Here is a 22,851-nt window from a genome sequence, read left to right on the forward strand (position 1 = left end):
AAAGAAAGAAAGAAAGAAAGAAAGAAAGAAAATGCAATCCTCTTTCTCATGGAGAAAACATTAAGGCTGCATATACTCACTGGCCATCACACTTCATGGGGAAAACACCTGAGCCATGTCCTCCCAATCACATAGAAAACAAGGCCCTTGAAGGGACTGATATATCTTGGCACCACCTGGTGGCAACCTGCATAATTGAAGTAGCTCCTGCAAGAACTCCATGAAGGAGTTTAGGTTCTGGACATTGCAACTAAAAAGCACTATACCTCTGAATCATATACAGTGTTTTAAACCAACAGCAACTGAATAAATTAAATAAATAGCAGTAGCTGGATCACTGAAAAAAGCAAAACCTTGTGTTGTTGCCAGAAGTAGTTCCATAAGGTACCTTTCTGTAAATATCTGAGAATTTGCATTTCACCAGAGCTCTCTGTGGCCAGTCTACCTTGTCAGCCATATTGGGGAGAAGCCTAGGTAGAACATGCTACTGCATGTTTGTACCTTGTAGATATAGCAGGGCTGCTCTTTATTCTCTGGAATTCTCCATCACCCCATCAGTTTATATTATGGGCTGCTAATCACACAAGGCTAGTGAGGAGGCCCTGAACCTTGATTTAAAGACACAGTATATAGATGTTCCATAGAGACCCATGTTAATATGTGGTCCTGCTTGAATTCAACTGTTTGTGAGGGCACACAAGAGATGGTATCTGAAGGTCAGTAGAGAAGTTGTCCTCCCTGAATGCAATGTCCTCTTGTCCCTGTACAGTTCATTTCAGTTCTGCTTGCCATATAAAGAAAGTTCCCTCCTCACTGACCTGAGATTATCCTGAAGTTGCCACAATAGGTAACTCAGTAAAGAGAAAAAGAACTTGCTTTTTGAGTTACCATATTTACTCAAATGAACTTCCAAAAGAAAACAATAGTTATGTGTCTTGCTTATGTGTCAAGACACTTATGTGTCTTGCTATTTAAACTACTGGATTTGACATTTGATTAAAATGTAAGACTCTTCCAGCTAGTGTCAGAAACACAGACTCATGGAACTTCCAGTGTAAACGTTGTTTCCTTTTTGGGCTACATGTAATCGGCCATGCAAGTGAAATTATGGACCGAAGCAGAAAGTGAAAACAGAAAGTTACCTGGGGCCGTTTCCACACCACCTTTCCTGGAAGCAGTCGGTTGTAGAAAAGAGAATCGTTCTCAGGCAGGAAGGTTGGGTCACAGAAAAGTCTACCATCTTTGATGCATTCCTGCTTCAGTTCCTGGTATTTTTGGTTTTTGAAGAGCTTCAGAGGAGGCCCCATAATGTCAAACGATGTCTAGAATGAGAAAAATTGTCATTGGATGAAGAAATGTTTGAGTCTTTTAAAGAGTACCTGAGCTCAGAAAGAACAGTCGTCACTCCAGAGACTTATTCCAGGAGCATATCAAGCGTGTGTTTACAGGAAGTCACCATTTTCAGCAACAGAAGAATCCAGGCTCTGCAACTAATGAGTTAAGGCTTTGAGGACAATCCCTAAACCATTTCAAGGTCTCAGTTTCTTTATCTGCTAAATGGGGTAACGTGGACCTTAACAAAATTATTGAGAAAATAGATATTAAATGTTAAGATTGCAAGTTAAACATGAATCATTATCATTTCAAAAGCAATCTCCCATTTTACAGTAGGCTGGAGCAATCCAAGCCAATTGACGATAAAGGGAGAAAAGTTGCTTTACTATATTTAAATAAGTTAGTGCCCTGAAGGACCATGTATTTTGTGCTTGGTGGGAGAAGCAGCCCCTGTCAAGGCTAACAATCTCTCTTACACAATTCTTTCCCTTTTGGCATTAAAAGAGCTTTGCATTTTTATTGCTGGTCAGGAAAGCTAGTATAAGAAAGCGCTCAGCAGATGGCCTCCAAAGACAAGGAAAGATAGAAAGATTGTCTGTGTCTTTCTTCTTTAAAGTCTAATGTGCAATCATTTGCTTGTGATAAAAGGCGAACTCTGAAATTCAATTACCCTCAGTTAGGGGACTATAGATTCTTACCCCATGGCAATATACTGTTGCTTTATTTTCTTAAAAAAAAAAAGTCTCACATGGCTAAATAGAGAATTAATATAGAGGCTCTTCAGGCAGTATCTATAGGCATGCTCTCACTCAAATGTCTAACAAATGATCTTTACGAGGATAATTTGAAAGGCAAATTTGATTTTAAACAGCTTTTGGGTGATAATAGAGTTTTCAAAGGCTTTGCTTGATTCACAATGATAGATTTGTAATGATTTTAATGATCCTCTCATAACATTCAATAGCAAATGAGAAGAGGGTTGTGAAATTGACATGATGCCAGTGATTTCAAAATATATTTTCAGGATAACTGTGTCTATACTTTTTATGAGGGTTTAAACAAAAAATCTGACTAAGGTATTTGCTAAAAAAAAAAAAGTGGTTGAAATTTTTTTAAAAAAGCAACATTAACACTTTAAGGAACATATAGGCAATATAGCTTAAATAAATGAGTTAATTTAGAGTTAATAGTCAACCAATATGTTATAAAAGTGATTTTAATCAGACCTCTATCCTCTTATTTCATGTCATTTCAATATTACATTACAAAACTAGTTTACAAAAACCAGTTATTAAGTGAGAAGCACTTCTATAGACATTGCCTGAACAGCCGCTACATTCTCTGTTTAGACATGTGAGGTTTTATTTTACTTTTTTAAGACAAAAAAAAAACAACAACAACAATGCACTGCCATAGGATAAGATCTACAGTCCCCAAGTGAATAGCAAAGAAGTCTCCTCCCCATTAAAGACCATAAAAATTTAAATCCAACATTATTGAAACCTGTAATATATGTAAACAAAATTACCTTTCTCTGAGTCCAAGGAATAAGAATCTTACATTAACCCGTTTGAATGTACCATTATCATTGATGATTGTTCTTCAAATTGAAGACTATGGGGTACTGCAAAAGACTGAAATCCTCCAGTTATCAAATTTAAATTTGTTCACATATTTGAAATATTAAAATTGCATTTGCTGTGTTTGAAGGCGTGGATGGCATCAGTAAAAATTGTCCATTAGGCAGCATCAGAGTCAGTCTGAATGTTTGTCCCGGCCCCTTTCTGGAGTCTGTTACAAATAGACCCCAATATCCATGTGTGTTCAAATTTTTAACAAAAATGACTCTTGCTTTTCCTGGAAGGTTCAGTGAATTGCCAGAGTCTGGGAACTGTAAGTGGAGGAGAGTATGGGCAATTAGGATGCTTCGTTTGCCAGAAAGTCCTGCAATTCCTAGGCCCTGAACATTTTGGATAAATGAGTATTTCCTGTTTTGGGGGAAGGGTCTCTGCCCCCATCGGTCTTCCTTGCTACTCAAATGGCAAGGCAGGCAGGAGCTTGCAAAGAAAATCCCTGCTATACAGAGAGGGTCTGTCTATAGACAGAAGCATTAGCAATTAAAAATAAAAAGCAGGTTTGATAATCAAAACTAGTATGCTCTCAGTCAACTCTTACAGAGATAGAAGATGGTGCTGCTGTAAATAGGTCAAGGATTTTGGGTGAGAGCACCTACATTTTGGTGACCCACAGTAAGGAAGGAGTAGCAAGCTGGCAGCGCATGCTTTGGCAGGTCTGCATGCAAGAGCAACTGTAGCCCCCAGTCTCATCAGACTTACAGAAGAGTATGTAACAGGAGAAGGCTTCCATTTGCTGTGACCTTGTGTTTTGTATGTGTGTGTGAATTTTCTCATCACAAGAGTACGGTTCTCTGTCTTACTCTTCTTACACTGAAGCTGTACCTAACTAAATGTTTAGTTAAAAGTATTTTTGATTAAGTTAAAAGGCTCCATATGTACAAGACGTACATTGCAATTCCTCCCCATGCTTGGTACAGAGCTAGGAGCACAGTCACTGTTCAGGAAAGATTTGATGAACGAACAACTATTTTATGTAGAAAATTAGTGTCTGTATGCAACTTGTTGTTTGAAGTGTGTATTTCTGTTCATGTTCTTTTCACAGTGGCCATGTTCAGTAGATAATTGTGCCCTCGGTTTTGTATCTGCAAAAAAGGACAGGAGAGAAGGGACAGCCAGAAACTGGCAGAGCCGACTCAAACCCAGTCTGCTTCTCGCCAGGTTTACTGGCCAACTTTCCTTCACACTGCTGCTTCTCTTGGTCACTACTCCTTAAAGAAAGAAGGTTTTTTTTTTTCCTACCTCAAATAAGGAGAACTCTCCAAAGCAAACATGATATCTAACTTTGAGGCATTCTGCCTAGGATTTATTGCCAGGGTAGATATTGAAAAGGTTCTTTATTCTAGTGTCGTGATGATTATAGGAGGATCTGAACCTTTCACATATGAGAGGATTCATCCATCAACCTTCAGAAAACTCGGACATCTAACGATGTGTAAGTTGGAGTGTTCATAAATAACAGCACATACGAGAGCGGAGAACAGAAATCTCCTCTGTTACTACACCCGAGAGTGAAGAGCAGAAGAGTCTTTAAGGGATAGACCACATAGTGGGAATGTTGATAAACAAACTCAGAGCCTCTCTAGCTAACAAAGAAAATGTGCTCATTTAAGAAGAGGGACCCTGTGTCCAGAGAACTATTGTAGTGGGGGCTGGGTGAAGCAGAGTGAGGGGTTTGCACTGAGGAACTGGGCTTCAGCACAACTGTTTGAATTAGGATTTACTACCTAAAGATAGCATAGGAGAAAGGTCTCAAGGACCACGGTGAGTGGGAGAGAGGGGTCCGGAGTGTGGAAATCTGGGAACTGTCAGGGAGAGTTAAGGGAGCCTGCCACGTGGACTACAGGCTAGAATAAGGAGAGGGACCTTTTGCTACTGACTGGAAACTTGGGGAAGCTTGATAAATGCTTAAGGAGACAATCACTTGCTTCATTACCTGTGAATCAGCCTTCATCCCGAAACCAGGTTTTGCTCTAAAATCTGTCTAGGCTTACCAAAAAGAATATTTATCTAATAAAGAAAATCTAGGCTGCAGTTGACAAACGGCCTTTGACGGGTGAACAGGAGGGCCAGGAAGGGTGTTTAAGGCAGAGCACAGAGAGAGCATGGCCCCAGCAATGCCGGGCCTGCCTGGCTTCGTTTTTACCCAGTTTCCCCTTGGTACAGTACTTGAGGCATAATTGGACATAAAAGCAATTAAGAATTTGTAATGTAAACTGAAAATGGAAGATCTAACTCTGCCCTGGCATGAAGTAGGCACTACTTCAGCAACACTCAACACAGAGTCTCCTCACACACACCAGGGGGTGGTGTCGTGAGAGAAATGGGGCTTGGAGAGGAAGAAGCAATAAAGATTCCCCATGAACATGTTACAGAGAAAAGTGCTTTCCATGTCTTCACGGGCAGAGTCCCAGCCCCATCGCTGGCACGCCCCTGCCAAGGAGCAAACGCTCCCTGGATTCAAACTGTTGGCTAGATACTCTGATCCAGCATTTTACATGATGCATCCACTCTGCTCAGGAAGAAGGCACAGTCAAAAAAAAAAAAAAAAAAAAAAAAAAAAAAAAAAAAAAAAAAAAAAAAAAAGAAAAAGAGCACACAATTCCTTTAATTTCATTGGTGGTAAAGAACTCTATCAAAAAATAAAAAGAAATTCAGAATCATAAAAAGAGCTTAGGTCTTGAGAAGATCCAGGATCATGTCCCAAACTACTTCCCATTGGTATAGATTCTGTCTCTGTCCCTCCGTTCCCCCAAAGGCTATCCGCGTCTGGTGGCCATCCCTTCCACCTCAGACGTTATTATGTTGGAGCTCATAAAATTAAGTATGTGTGCATAGTTTTGACTGTTAAAAATAAGGTCAACATGGGACAGTAGTATTAAGGAATGATCTTTTGCAGCACATTAAATGGATTGTGTGTCCTTACTGGAAACTGGGGGTGATTAGATTCTAAACTTTAAATAAGACACTGGCATCTATAAGACCAACTCAAAATGGCCCATGCACCATTCTCTACCTCCTTTTTTTTTTTTTTTTTTGGCTGGCATACTATGCTACCCGTTTTTTCCCTCTTGGCTAAATAAGTCCATCCTATAAGTCTAATTTTACAGCCTTGAGAGACTCTAATTGCAATTTTTATAGAATGTTATAGTGGAAGGGCTCTCAGACATCGCTTCGTCCAACTCCTAGCCTTTACAGGAAGGGACTTGCCCAAGGTTACATAGTGACAGAATTGGCACCAAAACTTAGACCTCCCAACTCTTTTCAGCATAATTTAAAAAGGTGTGTGGGGGGGGGGGCACATGCAAACCTAAAACCCAAAGACATTGTTTTTGAAAATTCTCACTGTCTTCTTCTTAAAAACATGCACTGAGTCATTTTGCTTTTGAATTGCATGCTGTCAGAAGGTGAGATGATTTCAAATCAAGGCTAATCAAAGAAACACTGTTTGGGGTCACAAAGGGGCTTTTTCTGTTTTTAATTTAGGAGCTGAAAACTCCCAAGGATACAGAAAGCCTGTTTTTTAACCTATTCCTGACTACACAAGTGTTTGGACTATTTCCTCGTCTGCCAAAGACTCGAAGGATAAATAAAGAATGCTATTCAAATCCAAAGTATTTACACACGCGTGCGTGCACATGTACATAAGACTGTTTATGCACGCACATGCATGCATTGCTAGAGGAATTAAAAGGTCCGTTAGCAGTCCCCCAAAGAATCTTTTAAAAAATATGTTCCAACTATAAAATATCCTTCATCACAGCAAAGATGAGCAAATGAGACATTAGCTGAATTTAAACAAAACCTTAACATTCAATGAAACAAAACAGGACGTATTACCCTGAAGCTAGGAGCCATGGGCAGGACAGCAGAAACTGCTTAACTTTTTATGTGCTTTTCAGCAAACTTTGAGATCCAAACTCACAGAACTTATTTTTTTTTTAATTGCAATGTTCTGCTCCTTTTTCTGCCCACCCACCCAGCCTGTTCAGGCCAAGTGACCCAGTGAAGCCACTAAAACATGAGTGTAGGGGGGTGGAATCCCCAAATGCAAATCCAAATTTAAACTAAGGCAAGAAACAGAGAACAAAACCAGGCTGGCCAAGAGCTGAAAATGAAACAGGCGAAATCTACCAGAGCAGAAGGAGCACCACCCCCCTCTGCCCAGCTGTGCAGACAAGACTCTCTGCAGATACTCCTTCCTGTGCAACAGTAACCAGACAACCAGACCAGGCACCCCACTTCCAGGGCTTAAAGTTTCCTCGAGTGGCTCTAAGATTTTGCCTGCATTTCAACAATTTGCTGGCAGCTGTGAGTCAACAGAAGCTAGAATGACGCCCTGACAGTCAGCCTGGCTTCTCCAGTTCACCCCACACCAGCCTCAGGTTTGTTCTCCCTTACCAGGTATTTTGGGTAACAGAGGACCAAAAAAAAAAAAAAAAATTTGAGCAGATACCACATTGAGCAGATTCCATTGCTACATAACCACTATCACTCCTCCACACACCTTCAAAAATTCCATTAATTTTGAACTTTCCAAACTGCTATCAGGCACCTCTATTCCATCCAGGCACACCATGAAGTTCTAACTGCAGAGACTGATTAACTATAAAGTAGAAGTTTATTCATCTCTTTTACACTCCAAGTTATTCAGCAAATAAAATGTCAGTATCAAGTTTGCATATGCCTTTTCCCCTCACCTGAGTTAGCCCAGGAGTTTTGCTTCTGCTGCTACTGCCGCTGCCGCAGCTGCTGCTCTTGAGCAGGTAACCCCCACAGAGTCTGTCCAGTCAGTGTGGCTGAACAAAGATTCTGGCTTTCTTAACCTGAAAACTATTTGGGCTGTACCAAGCTCTGCTCACAGGGGGAGGTGCCTCGCAGAAACTTCAGGAGTCTTTGCCCCTCCCAGCACTCAGAAACTGATCCTGAGTCATGAGGAAAATCTGGAAGGCGCTCCTGCCAGATGTGCAGACGGGATGCCCACTCCAGATCCACCCACCAGCAAATTGGAAAACCCAGGAAGCCACGTTTGAAAGCTCTTTCTGTTCCAAGGAAAAATAGGACTTTCAGGGAGGGGGCAGATAGAATTCTGACTTTTCTGTCCCAGGGCTAAGAACACAAAAAAGGACCTCACTCAAAAGAGGACATGGAGGATGAAATCTTCGCGTCTTTGCGAAGTTCTTGTGGGCTGCACTGCAGAAATGGCCCCTGCACACTGATCTAGGATAGTGATGAGGACTTCAGCAAATGAGTGTGAGTAGAAGCAGAGCTAATGGGACACGGGAAGCAATTGCTCTGGGAGTTATACTTGGCCGTAGGCAGAGAGAAAGGAGTATTAAGAGTGAAGAAGATGGAGTTGGATAACATGGCAGTTGTAAAAAGCCTAATTTTTAGAGACAGGCCTATGGAGATTTTGCATGGCAATGTGAGGCGAAAGCAGAGGAAATATCTATATGCTCAAAAAAGCCAGTGAAGAGGCTTCATTCAGCAAGGTCTCCAGACCCCTGCCTGCTAGGCTGTGTCCCTGGGCAGCTAGGTCCTGCTCCCTGAGACATTTTACACACTCACTGGGACGCAATTCCCAGGGACACTGTTCTTGAGTTTTTTCTTTCAGTTTTCACAAACTGTGAACACTCTCATCATCCCATTCCCCAGCTCCCTCTACCATAGTGGTGGAAGGAGGGAGGGGAAGAGAGAGGAAGGACAGAGGGAGCGAGGGAGTGACAGAGAGAGAGAAGAGAGAACTAGTGAGTAAGATGGAGCACTAAGTCTATTCTCCTTACCTACTGGCTGCACAACATCTTTTCGTGAAACAAATCTAAGCCCTTTGCCTTGGTATTTCCCCAAATAGCCTCCGCCTGCTCACCCTCTATGCCAAGATGAAGTTGAGTAGATGTAGCGAGCCATACAAAATGCCAGAGCCCAGGAGGGTTAGGATTTTCAATGTTGGCCCCCAACTTGGTAAGAGTGGCCGATTATGCAAGCAAATATCCTCCATATTGGCTAGGAAACCAAAGAAGGGCTTTGCTGCCTCTTCAGCTGTTTCTTCCACCTCGTGCTTTTCATATGAGTAGGGAGCCTGAGAATTAGAAAAAACTTAAAAGCCATTATCAGTGCAAAAAATATAGTTTCCTGAATTAGAGAGCTCATCCCTCTGAAAAGCAACTTGCTCTACATTTGGGCAGTTTCTGATTGTTGAAGATCTCCTCCTTAAGTCAACAAAAATTAGCCTCACAGAAATTATTCCTAATTCCTCTTTCAACATGACAAACCTTTCAAATATCTGTCATGTCACCCAAGTCTTCTGTCCTCCAAACTAAACATCCCCAGTAAAGCAGGCCTCATAGCACATGGTTTCCAGACTTTTTGCCATTATGGCTGCCTGTTAGATGGATATCTGCTTAGCTCAATTGAGAACTAACTCAGTTGAAACCCTTTTTTGTTCCGTACTTGAACTTACTTGAACTACTACAAGAACTACTTGAGCTACTACTATTAGTGCTTGATATTTATTCAGTTGATTTTTATTTTAACCTAAGTATCAGACTTTACATACATTCACAATAATTTTAAATTAATCTATTTTCTTCTCATTTTTTTATACCTTGAGTCTCTTATTTTGAATATCATATTCTTATAGCAATGTTTCTCAAACATTTTTTCATTATCACACACTTAAATGATGTTTTTGAGGAGTTTTATTCTAATCCCTCCCCTTAAATTTCCAATAATATAGATTCATGGAATATATGTTTATATACTATATTGTGCATATATCTGAGATCTATATAGAAAATAAATTTTTCTACTTCTCTAGAACTAATTCTTGTCCTCTTGGGTGCGATATCACTCCCATTGAGAGTGTGTGCTCTCTATCACCAAGTTTCTTTTATCTGCATATTTGATCAACCAAACTAAAAGATGTATTGAAGGAGATAGGGTTCAGGACAGAGTACTGTAGAGTAATCTTAAGCACCCCCCCATTAACAATCACTTCTTTTAGGGTGTCCAAACTAGAAGTAATTTGTGTATAACTCTAGCTATCATCCAGTACCTATTTTCCCATCTTCTGTGAGACAATTTTCTGAGATCCAGATATATTGGGATACAGTATTTCCTCCATCTACCCTTCTAGATAGATACCTATTCTAAAAAGGAAATGGGTTTAGTTAAGCATGACTTGTTTTTAGTGAGTTCATGCTTTCCCCTAGTGATTTCCATCTGCTTTCTTTCTACAGCCTCAAGAACAATCTACTCAAGAGTGCATTCTCTATTTTGCCGAAGACCAATGCCATGCTCACTGACCTATAGTTTCCAGGATCTACATTTTGCACCCAGCATCACCACCACCCCCCTTCACTAAAGATTGGAACTTTTGCTTGCTTCCTTACAGCTCTCACCGCTTTCTTTATCCAAAATTTCTCAGAGTTTACTAAGACTGACTGTGATCACATCTGCACATTCTCTTAGTAGCCTCGGATGTAATTTGTCTGGACCTGGAAACTTGAACTCATTGAAGGCAGCTAAGTACTCCTTGTTATCTCCTCATCTATCTTGGACTTTAATTCTCTTTCCAGTTCAAAGATCATGCTACTTGATGAAGAGGTTAAGGAACTTGCCCACAGTCACACACCTAGTAAATTGGCAGAACTGGAATTTAAATCCCGCCCTGTCTGACTCCAAAGCCTGGATCTTAACCAGCATGCAATGTAGCTTTCATGTATCAGATAGGTGGTATGGCCCATGTGTGCTGTAGGAGTACCAAAGTGGGAGAGAACTCTTTTAGCAAAAGTAGTCACTATAGGCTTGGTAAAAGAGGTGAGATTTGAGCTGGATCTTTAAGAATGAGCAGGGTTCCAACGGAAAAGGAGCAGTGTGTGGATATGTGTAAGGTGATAGAGCAGCTTGAGGATAGCATCCTGGCAGGGGAAATAATAGGGAATCACCACCTTGGGGCTGCCTCATTATAAACTTGGGTGATCATTATGAACACTAAGAGACCACAAATGGGCAAGAGGTGGCCCATTGTGCTTCCCTTTGTAATTAACCATTCACTTAAGCTGGTTACTTCCTAGCCACATACCCTTGAACAAGGCACAATGCTCCCAGCTTTCTTTTCCTCCTTTATAATATGGGAATAATAAAAGGCCTACTTTAGAGGATTTGTGGGAATTCAGTCAGCTTGGAAATCCAAGCAAAGTACCGAGAACACTGCATGTCATACAAGTGGGGCTCACCAAATATTTACTAGTCACCGTTATTATCACTGCTATTGTACACATCTTTTAGTCATGCAACAAGCATGTACTGACATCTCACTTAGGCTATCTTTGGTCCTGGGGATATAATGCTGAGCAATAAAGACTGATCTCAGCCCTCAATGAGTTAAGAATCAGCCATACACTTACTTTGTGGAAGTTCTCAGTCTGTATTCTTCTTTGATTTCATATGCTGGGCAAAGTGCTACATTTTCCTTATCTTAAATTGGCCTCCTTAAAGAAGTTTGTGCACTAGTGATCCAATAGCCCAGGATTTGTGGATCAAGTTGGTAGCTACTTTCTCTCAGATACAACAGTTCCTGTTTATTCACATCTCAACCTTCACTCAAGTCTTGGCTTCTGCTCACTACATCCTCCAGCCACATTCCAAACCCAATTATTTGCCTCTATCTTGGGCAACTTCCATCCCTAGATTGTAACTCCAAGTTCACCTACAGGGAAAAACAAGCTATATTGATGTGGGGTGCTGCACATCTGTGCAGGATGGTGCAGTCTGGGGGAGCCCCATTTGTTTTTGGCCAACTAATTGCAATCCCTGCCTCTTTTGACATTATAATCCCCCCAGGCCAGTGAGAGTGTGAACAGGAGCCATGAAGAGGATGGACTGTCAGCTTCCAAACCAAATAGCCTTGGGCCAGTGTGGGGTGGAGTTCAACCAAGACGTTGGGAAGGGGTAAATTGGACTGGACGCCTTCCCTGTTGGCCTGGTTAACAAACACAGAACTATGCTTCACTAGGCTGTCAGCAGAACTTCCTTTAATTAGAGGAAGCAACTCATTTGCCTTGTCAACTAGCAGGCTCTTATTTCTCAATATTAGTCAAAGGAAATATCTGTCCCTAGTCATGGAAATAAATGATTACAGTGGTTCCTAATATCTGACTATATCCAATCTATACTCCTCTGCTTGGTCACCAACACCCTTCCTCCACCAAGGAATGTTATTTTAGCCATTTCCCAATTGGTTTCACCATTTCTTCTTGTGACTGATCTAGCTGGCCTTTGTGTTTCACTGCTCAGGGCTGGATAAAATTTTCAGCAACACAACTACCATTGGCTGGGCTTGGGAACTCATGGTTAGGAAAGGATGGGTGGGGGTGAAATGTTGGATGCAGATGCCATTCAAGACTTAAGCATACACTGTAGCTGAGGGTCAGATTCATGGAGTTGAGCATTGGGTATACCAAGTAAAGGTGGACAAGGACATAAGCAGAAGGCAACAAACAAAAACAAAAATAAATCTCTAAAACAAAAAACTGTCAACATACTTAAAAATGATTCCTTAAAATTATCAAGTGTCCGGTCTTTTCCAGAAGTTGGGAATTGAGGTGAAGCAGAACTCACAGGCCAGGAAGCATTGCACAAGGTGGGATGAATCAAATAGTACAGGTCAAAGGTTGGGAGCAAAGCCCATTTTAACTGGGTGCTGGATATGTGGCATGATTCAATACTATCCCCAAGTTTTAATTCAAGTGGTCTCCCTCCTGGGGCTATTCTTTCTCACCCCTCCATTATCTAAGTCTGGCTGATGTCTTGATTCTCAACCCTTACTTGCTCCATGAGGCCCTCCCTCACTAACCTACCCATCTGTAAATAACCATTTCACTTTGAGTCAATATGATATCATCCAAGGTTCTAGTGAATCATTCTCCTACCGTTTCACGTATACACTCAGGCTTCCTCAGACTGTGAACTCCTTGAGGACAGCAGCTTTTCCTTACACCACCCCCCATAGTGTAAGGCATAGAGCGAGGCACCAATATCGATGTGCAGTAAATACTTGGCGATGGGTTCCAGAGTTACTGAGAATAGAAGCCAGTAGCAAGAGCCCCCAACTCAAACTCACGAAAAGAGCTTAGAAAATCAAGTAGAATCATGTTGTGGGCTTTCAAAACTAGAGACTTGGGGGAGGTCTGAAGGAAATGATAGCATCTTTCTGTCAAAGCTCCACATCTATAAACAGCCCATTCAGTGCTGGAAAAGCTTAGGGAATTAGAACAAAAAGGGCAGGGGCAGCCCTAGGCTGTTATTGAGCCTGAGGGGGAAATGAAGATTGGGAAGGGTTTAGAAAGAAACAGAATTATGAATAATTTCCAACACAGGAGGAAAAGAATTTTTTTCAATCCCAGTAAAATATTATTCATCTGGGCCCCACTAATTTAAGATTTTTGAAAAGTCAGACTAAGGGAAGCTGTAGCTTGTTAGAGCCAGATCTTGAAAGAAAAGAGATGCTAAACTAATTAAGGCTCCTCAGTGTTGGGAGAGGGAGTAGGGGGATGGGACAAGGTCTTGTTTGACTTAGTTAAAAGAAGTTTTCCCAGCTCCCTCCTAGAGCTCTTTAGAAGTCTCATTAAGCTAATTATAAGTCCCAGTTGTATAGTCTTTCTTGTTCTATTTTTCCCTTGTAAATACTTAGGAGTATTAAAACTACATTTTAAAAAATTCGACAATTTGAACTTTTCACTATTTTAGGTCTGTTACCCCTCCTCAGCTAGTGCCAAGAAAGGACCTGGTAAAGCCCCAAAGTCCCAGGGGTTTTCATGTGCTATCTCATTTAATTTTGACAAAAACAACTCTGTAGCAGAGGTATTTTTTTTCTAGTTAACAGACATAGGTGAGAAGTTGGGTGGGACTTGGGGTGATGGTGATAGGGTGTTCAGTAATCAGCCTCAGGCCACATAGCAAGAACATAATGGAGCCCTGCTTCAAAAAAAAACAACAACAAAAAAAAAACAATAAATAATTCTTCCAACTCCAAATCCTCCAGCCTTTTCCTAGGAATTGAAAATAACCATTGTCTAAAAAGACATTCAAAGTCTTTTCTTGACAAATCTGCTTTCCGCATTTATTTAACTGTCCATGAATTCATGAGAGGAAACCATGGTCCCCAAACACAGGCCCGATTCATAATAGCCCAAACCTGTAACCAGCCAGCTGTCCCAATTTTAGAAATGAAGAGAAGATAATTGTTTGCTATGGGTGGGGAAGGGGCTTGTAGGATGGAGGCGGGTATTCATATGAAAGGATAACACAGCCAGAGTTGTTGAGGTGATGACACTGTTTTGTACCTTGAGGATGGTGGTAGATACATAAACACTTGTGTGATAAAATATAAAGAATTTAATGCATACACGGAAGTAAAATGGGAATTATGAATAAGCCCAGTGAATATCAGTGAATAGCAATATTGTAGTTGTGATATACTAGAATTTTGCAAAATGTTGCCATTGGGGTAAATGTCCACAGGGTTTCTCCACACAATTTCCTATGACTGCATGAGATCTACAGGGTATTCTGTGTAGCGAGAAGGTTTGCATATACAGCAAATACAGGCTATTGAGTCAGACAGAAATCCCTTTCTAAAGCTGAAGTTTTAGTAGGCTGGTCGGTTTGAGTAGTGTAGCCAAGACTTGGAAGTGGTGGGACTCAGCTCAGGAAGAAAGTTCCCCAGGAGATAGCGCAGATTGCTGAGCTGGCTAAATGCGAAGGAATGGGGCTGTGGTGTGGAATCCAAGAGAACAGATTTCATGCTTAGGGGCCTGTCATTTAAAGCCATAACTTTGCAGATTCCTCTGCTCTTTGCTGGAGACTGAATCCCACTCCCAGAGACCTGGTTATGAAAGGTCTTAGCCAGAAACAGCTACATAATTTTGCAAGACCCAGTACAAAATGAAAATGAGAGGCCTCTTGTACAAAAATTTATAAGGATTTTCTAAACAGCGACTGCAGAGTATTAAACCAGACTTGGGCCTATCTAGCACAAGCCCTGTGTGACTGCACAAGTCTTGGCCTCTGTTACCATTTCTGCTAAATCCCCACAGCTGCAACATAGAGAGACTGCGGATAGGCACCCCCTTACCAACCCCTCCCTGATGGTCTGGACTGACTAAGATGGCGGAGACCCAAGTGACCCTTTAGGACATATTTATTATGAAGTTGCAGTGCTGGGCACTTGGAAAATCCCTACTGAATGATTGACCAGACTTCTTTGCAGGACAGGTCTAGAACTAGAGAGGGAGAAGGGTTTTGTTCAGAAGCAAAAAGCAGGGTGGAAAGCCCCGATACCAACTGGCAACAGGAGACTGGTGAGAAGTAGATTGGGCAGGCAGACATCCTGAATGTGTGCCACAAAAGGGACACTAAGCACAGCCTGGAGGCCTGGGTTCAAATACCAGCTCTGCCACTCTGAAAAAACTAACTCTTGGTGCATCCGTTTCCTCATCTATAAAATGGAGATAATAACAGTTGTATGTCATTGCATTGCTGTGAAAATCCAATGAAATTGTGTACATGAAAGCACTGTGGAAACTTCCATGATGTGTAGAAATGGAAATCATGGTCACTGCACACACATCCCAAATTCTCTCCTAGCAGATGGGGACTGACTTGATCCAAAACCTGAAATAAGAAGAAATGTTAAATTTTATGACCCAGACATCCAGTTCTCTCCCAAATATAGTAGTTTCATAGTCTCTCCCCAAGTCTTTCCTCTTACAACAGCAATAAAACACTGGATATAATACAACAAACTAGCCTAGGAGGATCAAAAGGTGGGAAAGAAGGTAGACAATTTAAGGATCTCAGGCCCTGATGAACTACAGAGCTGTGAGTTCTCAGGGATTCTTCTTCCCATATATCCCATGTAGGATATCCCAATCCAGAACACCCAATAGGCACAGACAAAAAAAAAAAAAAATTCTATGAAAATGTGTTCCCTAAGGCAAAAGGCTAGGAAAGGGGTAAGCTAAGAGTAGAACACGTTCTTGGTGCTACATCCCCAAAACTAGCTAAACATCAATGGGACAACAGCATACGACTTCTCTGGGATTTCAGTGGGGCTAAATGGGGAGCTGATCTATGCTCTGCCTTGCGTTAACAATGAATAAGCCAATTCTCACATCAGAACAGTCCAGTGACTTGATGAATATCCACCTCTAACCTGTACCAAGGAGAATGAATAAGGCAAAGGGAGTATAGGGTTGCTTAGCTTGAACCAAAAGAAAAAATGGAAACTCAGAGCAGAGAAATAGAAAATGAAGAGAAGAGCTACTGGGAAATTACAGAACTGAAAAAAAACAGTAACTGTGGAACAAATTGATGGAGATACAGGATAGGATCTGTGAGTATAAAGACAGGTCACAGAGGTTTGCTCAAAATGAACAAAAGAGAGAAAACATACTGGAAAATGAAATGAGCAGTCCCCAAGGGGCATGTGGGGCAGTTAACAGGAGAATTAACATTTGTATCATTACGTCAAGAAAGAGAATGAAGGGTTGTGTGGCTTAAAAATATTTGAAGATAGGCCCTCCCTGGTGACGCAGCGGGTTAAAGCACTGCACTAAGAAGCTTAAGCCACTTCCGCATGAGTTCGATCCCCGCCTGCCCCGGAGGTGACCACATAGCGTGGCAGACCTCTCCTGACCCACCCGCTGCTCCCCTCAGCAGTGTACTTCATCGATCTGCCTGTTCTGCTCCCCACTCTGTCTCTGGTGAAGCCTCTCACTGCCCCTGAGCATCTGGCCTGTACCCCAGTTCTGTATGCACAAATAAATAAATCTTTTAAAAAATATTTGAAGATAAAGTTGCTAATAATTTTCCGAAGTTGTCAAAAGATGTAAACCTACACATTAAGAAGCTGTATTGTCAAAGTGATTGTCAAAGCAAATAAAACTAAAGAAATCCATGGCAAGATACATCTGACTAAACTGAAAACTGGAAGTTGTGACTCAAAATTGAGTAAGTTTTCAGTATAGGAGATCTACAGATCTGTTAGCAACTCATTGATTCTACGACATCTGTGAGCACACTGTATTTGCTAGTCATTCATATAACTGCTTGAGAAACAATAGTGAGCTGGCCATGGTCCCTGCCCTTGTAGGGTTACCTTCTAGTAGATGCACACACCCACACACACAGAATATGTCAGACAAGAGAGTAAACATTATCTACTTAGATACATAAAAAGATCGATTTAGTTACCAAAGGATCTAATATCAGCCACCCATTCATTGATTCAATATTGATTAAACACTCAAGCACCCACCACCATCTGAGAGCCCTGTGGGCCTTGGAGATACAACTATTGTTCTTGTAGGTTAGATTTTCTCCTCTTAGGCATCACTGGTGTTTGGTACTGGATCATTCTTTGTTATGGAGGGCTGTCTTGGTCACTGTCCTCTACTCACAAGATGCCAATAGCAACCTTGAAATCATAAACACACAAAAAATTCATAGACATGGTCAAATGTCTGTTAAGGTGTAAAACTACCGCTGACTGAAGAGCACTGGGTGCTGACTGGTTCTCACTGGGCGGTGGACAGTGTTGATATAAAATGTGCTACAATTAGGAGAGAGCACAGTCCTTCAGCTCCCATTGCTTCCAGATGTGATTGACACAATTTACCTTCACAAACTAGGTCCTAATAGGTGGCTTCAGTCTCCACCTTCAGCTTTACTTCTTGCTGTGTGGGCCAAGCTCCTACTTTACAGCTCTCGAATCATCCCTAAACACAACCAGCTTTTTCCTACCCACAGTCCTCTACATACCTGTTCCTCTTCCTTGAATACCCTCCCTTGGCCAACTACCTTGATGGCATAACACTTCTCTCAAATCTTTCTCTGAGGTATTTACCCCACTTTGAGGACAAGGAACTGTGTCAAGTTTATCTCTGTAGCCCAAGGAGCAATCAGAGTGCTCATTCCTTGAAGGGGTGCAAAAATACGGAAGGAAGAAAGAGAGCACATGACTGTCCTGAGCTCTCAAATTGCTTACATTTTGCCCAGGGGAGGCACAGCAAACAGAAATGAAAGTCACATTTTGTAAAGCCCAGATTGTTAAGTGTAAATCTGTGTGAGATGTATTAGCAAAGATAGAGCACTGGAGGAGAATTCATGAGATAAGGAATTTGAATTGGGCCTTGAAAGATAAGCCTTTGATAACATGAAGGGGAAGGAGGAGCAGCTAAGGAATGGGCATGGGGAAAGATAATGGAGCACAATACCTCCAGCCCACAGTGAGAAGCCAAAACCCCCAGAGACAGGCCTGAGACTTGCCTCAAGTTGGACAGCAGGGGCTCCTACCCTGAGATCTGAATAAATCCTGGTTCTGTTAAGCTGGTAGCAAATACAAAGGGATACAAGAATGATGGAAGTTCTGGACTGCTGTGAAACATTGGGAGTGACAGTTTTAGAGAATGGCCAGGTGCGCAACGCCTTCAATGAGCTGATATTTCAAGCACAGGAAGCAAACTCTTCCTGAGCTCTTGCAAGGCAGCTAACTCACATTGGCATATATCACATGCAGTGTGCTTCCTGTATGTTGTTGTGTTCAATTTTCACAACTGTAAGGTGGGTCTCTCAGGGTCAGAGCTGAGATTCAAAACCAAGTTTTCTGATGACAAGGCCTGGCCACTCCCATGGTGGCATAGGCAACTGGGCCCATGTATGTCGGGTCCAGAGGCAGTTTCAGTGAACATCTTACTTTCCATTCCCCTTCTATAGACTACTAGTTCCGAAACAGCCCATGTGGAACATCACAGATACCCTTAGGAAGAAGCAACCACAAGCATTTCCAAGACTGGTATAACAATTTCACCCATACTCCTCTAGAAGCTTACCGGGAACTGGCTGCAAAAGGCTGGTGCCTTACCTCTGTGGAGTCCATTTGCCCACATGAACCTCAGTTGTGTGGTATCAAGCAAAGGTCTATGGCAAGTAGTTTACTTGGCAACTTGATGCCTCTTGGAGGCTATGTCCAAGAGCAGGGGCCACAGGAGAGGCCAAGTGGCATGGCTCAAAGATGGATGACAACACTGCCTCCTCTGACTGAAAGCTTTGTAACATAGTTATGCCTTTTCATCTAGAACCTAGCACGGGGAGGTAGACTACTGAAAGCTAAAGGATCATAGGAAGAAGTTCAGTGACCAAGAAATGAGAGCACTCAAGAAGCAAAATAGAGAGAGGATATACCTTTTTTTTTTTTAAATTCATCTAAGATGCTTGCTTCAAATCTTCGTAAAGATTTCTATAGTCCTGGGTTTAGAATTGCTCTTCTGGAAGCTGGCTTTTCATATTACTGAACATGCTTACTTGCTCCTGGAAGTAGAAGATGGCAGTGGTGGGAATGAAGAGGGCAGCCGCGGCTTCATAATGGGAGAATCCAAGAGAAAATGTGATCTGGGGTCTCTTCAGGAAAGTCTACAATAAAGACCTTGAGGGAGGTTGCTGCCTGTCCCTCACCAGGGAGTATCTTTTAAAGGCATCTGTCAGTGGGTGCCTCACAGTAGTGTATTTGTAGGAGTTGTAACCTTGTAACTCTTTAATGCTTTCTCTTTGCTACATGCTTAATCGAACCAAGATTTAGTCATAACCCAAGGAGAAACAGACTTCCTTGCACGTTGAGGCAAGTCTCAGACCTGTAACCCTCTCCCATTTCTAGGAGTTGAAGAACTATTGCTACCAAGTGGTGCTTCTTCCAGCTTTGCCTTCAACCAATGTAGTGCTCCTCCTGTCATTTCCAAGCAATTCCTGCTGTCTTATCTCCTCTAGGAAGTGAAGCCTAATCTCATACCTGTACTACTATGCACAGGCTCTTCGCGTAAGTGAATTTGTGGTTCTCTGTCAAAGCTTCACTTAAGAATTTTCCAAGTAGAGAAACCTGGCTAAACTCTTATTAGCCCTGACTGCCTCTCTTAGATCAGGTCTAAGGCCTTGGAGCAGAAAGAAGGAACACTTTGCCGAGCGCCTTACATGTATTATTTCCTTCAATTTCTCCATTGGCCAATGAAGTAGGTACTGTTCTTCTCCCCATTGCATAAATGAGACTGAGGTTCAAGGGATTTCAGTGATCACAGTCATGCAGCTAACAAGCAGCTGGACCAGGATTTGCACACAGGATTTGCTGTCCATTCATCACACTCTACTGTGATCTCTATCTTATTTTTTTATCTTCCAAATAGATTATGCATTTTTAATTTTCATCTCCATTTTATAGAATTTAGAATTGTTAAGTACTTCTTCATGGCATAAGTGAATTTTGAACTGGGCCTGAAAAGGTATCACTGCTTTGAGTAAAAGCAGGAGCTTTGGATACAGTATTGAGAGATCTGTAGAGTTTAAGACTTCAAGTCCATCAGATAGAAATGTGATGTGTGCTGGGGATGTACTTTATAGAATGACCACAAAGGGTTGATGGGGGTGCATTTCAGAGTTCCTACTGGTAAACAATAGGAGCTCAGACTGGGGAGAGACTAAATTTGGAGGATTCAGGACTTTATGTGAGTTCTGCAAGTTGTTATGTATAGACACAGGAGCCTGCCTCGACCAAATATAGCTATAGCGATGATGATGGATTAGCTGACTGGGGCAGCTGTGAAGGCTGTCACTGGGGCTAGTCGATATAATTGAAAACTTCTTCCATATCAAGCTCTTCTGGAGCTTGTGAAACATGGAGATGGTGAAACTGAGCGCCTTGGGTATTTTCACCTCCTTTCCCACCCTCGCTTGCCCTTGGCTTCAATAGCTGCAGTTTTCCTTCTGTACACCCAACCTCACTGTCCAGCACTGGCAGACTCACCAGGACTGCCTTCCTTAGGAGGTGACTTTTTCTCTACTAGTACTTTTTCCTTTCTCCAGCCAAACTAGATCACCCTTTCTCTGAGTTCTTCCATGTTCCAGCATACGTCTGACAGACAAATTCACAGCAAATGTTAAGGGCTGATAATATCTTAATAAGGTCTACAAAATGGAAGTCTACAATGCCTTTGCTAGAAGCGGGGTGGTTGGGGATTTCAGGCTTAGAGGAAGGGGGTTTGGGTGCTGGGTGAGGATGGGGTTAGAGGTGAAAATTGGAGAAGGAGGCATTTTGATGACCCTATATAAGGATAGGGCTGGTTATTTTTTAAACATTTGAAAAGGCACACCCCCATGCCTATCACTGATCCCTCCTTGTTTCTGCACGCCATGGTCCTGCCGGGAATGGCTATATTAATTAAACAGCCCTTGGATGCAGGAAAAATGCCCAATTTGGTGTGGAGATAGAAACTCTTCCTAAGTTGTCAAGGACCCCACAGAACTGAAGCTGCTGCTATTAGAGCTCATGTTCACAGCTCCCTGGGACACTAAATTTAACAGATGGGACACTTCAAGCCAGGGCACAGTTGTCAAAAACCACAGTTTAAATCAGTCACAGACAACTGTTTCATTCCCCACACTTGCCTGGGTGTAACAACTGCAGGAATGCCTCTGCTTAAATTACACCCAGTGACACCACAGAGAGAGACATGTCTAGGCTGCATTCATTCTCCACCCTTTCTGAGCTTCTTTTATAGCAGGGGTCAGTGCCCTTTCCAAAATGGGGTGGCATGGTTCTGAACTGTGTTCTTTTACTGGATTGGTGCATGTGGGTTTATATATGCAATCAATGGCAAGGGTGGGGTTGGGGGGAGGAGGAAGCTAAGCTGAGTCTTATAGAAAGAAGTAGGGTAGCCAACTATTAGCCAGAGCCAGGACGACACTAACTACTCACTTGCTAATATAAATGGTGAGTAGATAGTTCTACCAGTGCGCCCGTGACCTGTGTGCCGCTCATAACTAGTATATGTGTCATCACTGGATCACATCTGCCAGGCACTAGCTCCTGCATTATGGAATCTACCCATCCATCCATTCACTCAGGCATTGGTTGAGTGACTACATGGTGCCATTCATGGCTCCAGACATTGGGAAGACAGATTTAAATAAGCCACAGTGTCTGGCCTCAAGAAACTCACAGTCAAGTTTCCACTCTCAATATTTCAACTACTCATCTAGCCCAAAATTCACTGTCATTCATTCTACGAGCACTTGCTGAGAGCCAGGCACTGTAGTGTGCTGGTTGGTATAGGCATAAGATAAAGAGAAAAAAAAGGGGGGGGACAAGGTCACTGACCTCGAGAGGTTTAGGAGTGTAGTAGTGAGGACAGACACGTAGCCCGGGCCCTTTGTGCCCAATGGCGTAAGGGATGTTTGGCTTAGCTGAGCCTCTAAGACATCGCATGACTAACTGAAAATCCTTGATGTCGCAGGAAAATTCCTTAAAGCAGGGGTGGGGACGGCCCTGGGAGAGGCACACTCGTGTGTCTTAGGCTTGTCCTGTCTTAGTATCAGACACCTAGGTAGGGACTCAGTAAACATTTGTCACTTCAGTTTTAGAAACAGTCTTTTTCATGTTTCCCTTTACATCAGAAAAAAAAAAACCAAAACTTCCAAGTTAGTGAAATATTAGTGAAATGAAGCAGAGCAGTCTCCTGATGAACAGATTCTGTCTACTTGTGGTTCACAGACTTCAGAGCTTCCTAAACCAATAGTCACCCCATTAGTGTGTTCACTGTTTTGTACTAGCTGTTCTCAATCTGGAGGTCTCTAAAGCTAGTAACTGGTGCCCTTAAGCTATTTTTTTAATATTAAAAAGCCTAATGAAATTGTACATTCAGCCAAGACAAAGCCACAGAGAGTTAAGTACAATATCATGTTTCTTTGCTTTTGACTGAAACTATATTAACTTGGTATGGATATCTCATAAGAATCAGAAACTCGGAGTGAGTAAAAAATTGGGGAAAATGAATTA

General features: G+C 42.0%; 1 protein-coding gene across 1 annotated transcript in view; it reads right to left on the reverse strand.

Annotated features, from left to right (window-relative positions):
* Positions 1-7,792, reverse strand: part of CAPN6 (calpain 6) — a 23,926-nt gene extending 16,134 nt beyond the window's left edge. Inside the window, exons 1-2 of the mRNA XM_004685714.2 lie at positions 7,670-7,792; positions 1,143-1,322 (exon numbers count right to left, since the gene is read on the reverse strand). Of these exons, the coding sequence (XP_004685771.1) occupies positions 1,143-1,307 (165 nt within the window). The 5' untranslated portion in view covers positions 1,308-1,322; positions 7,670-7,792. The remainder of the gene's footprint in view (positions 1-1,142; positions 1,323-7,669) is intronic.
* Positions 7,793-22,851: the final 15,059 nt, after the last annotated feature.

Source organism: Condylura cristata, unplaced genomic scaffold (assembly GCF_000260355.1).
Source record: "Condylura cristata isolate star-nosed mole 26May11 unplaced genomic scaffold, ConCri1.0 scaffold00019, whole genome shotgun sequence".
NCBI lineage: Eukaryota > Metazoa > Chordata > Mammalia > Eulipotyphla > Talpidae > Condylura > Condylura cristata.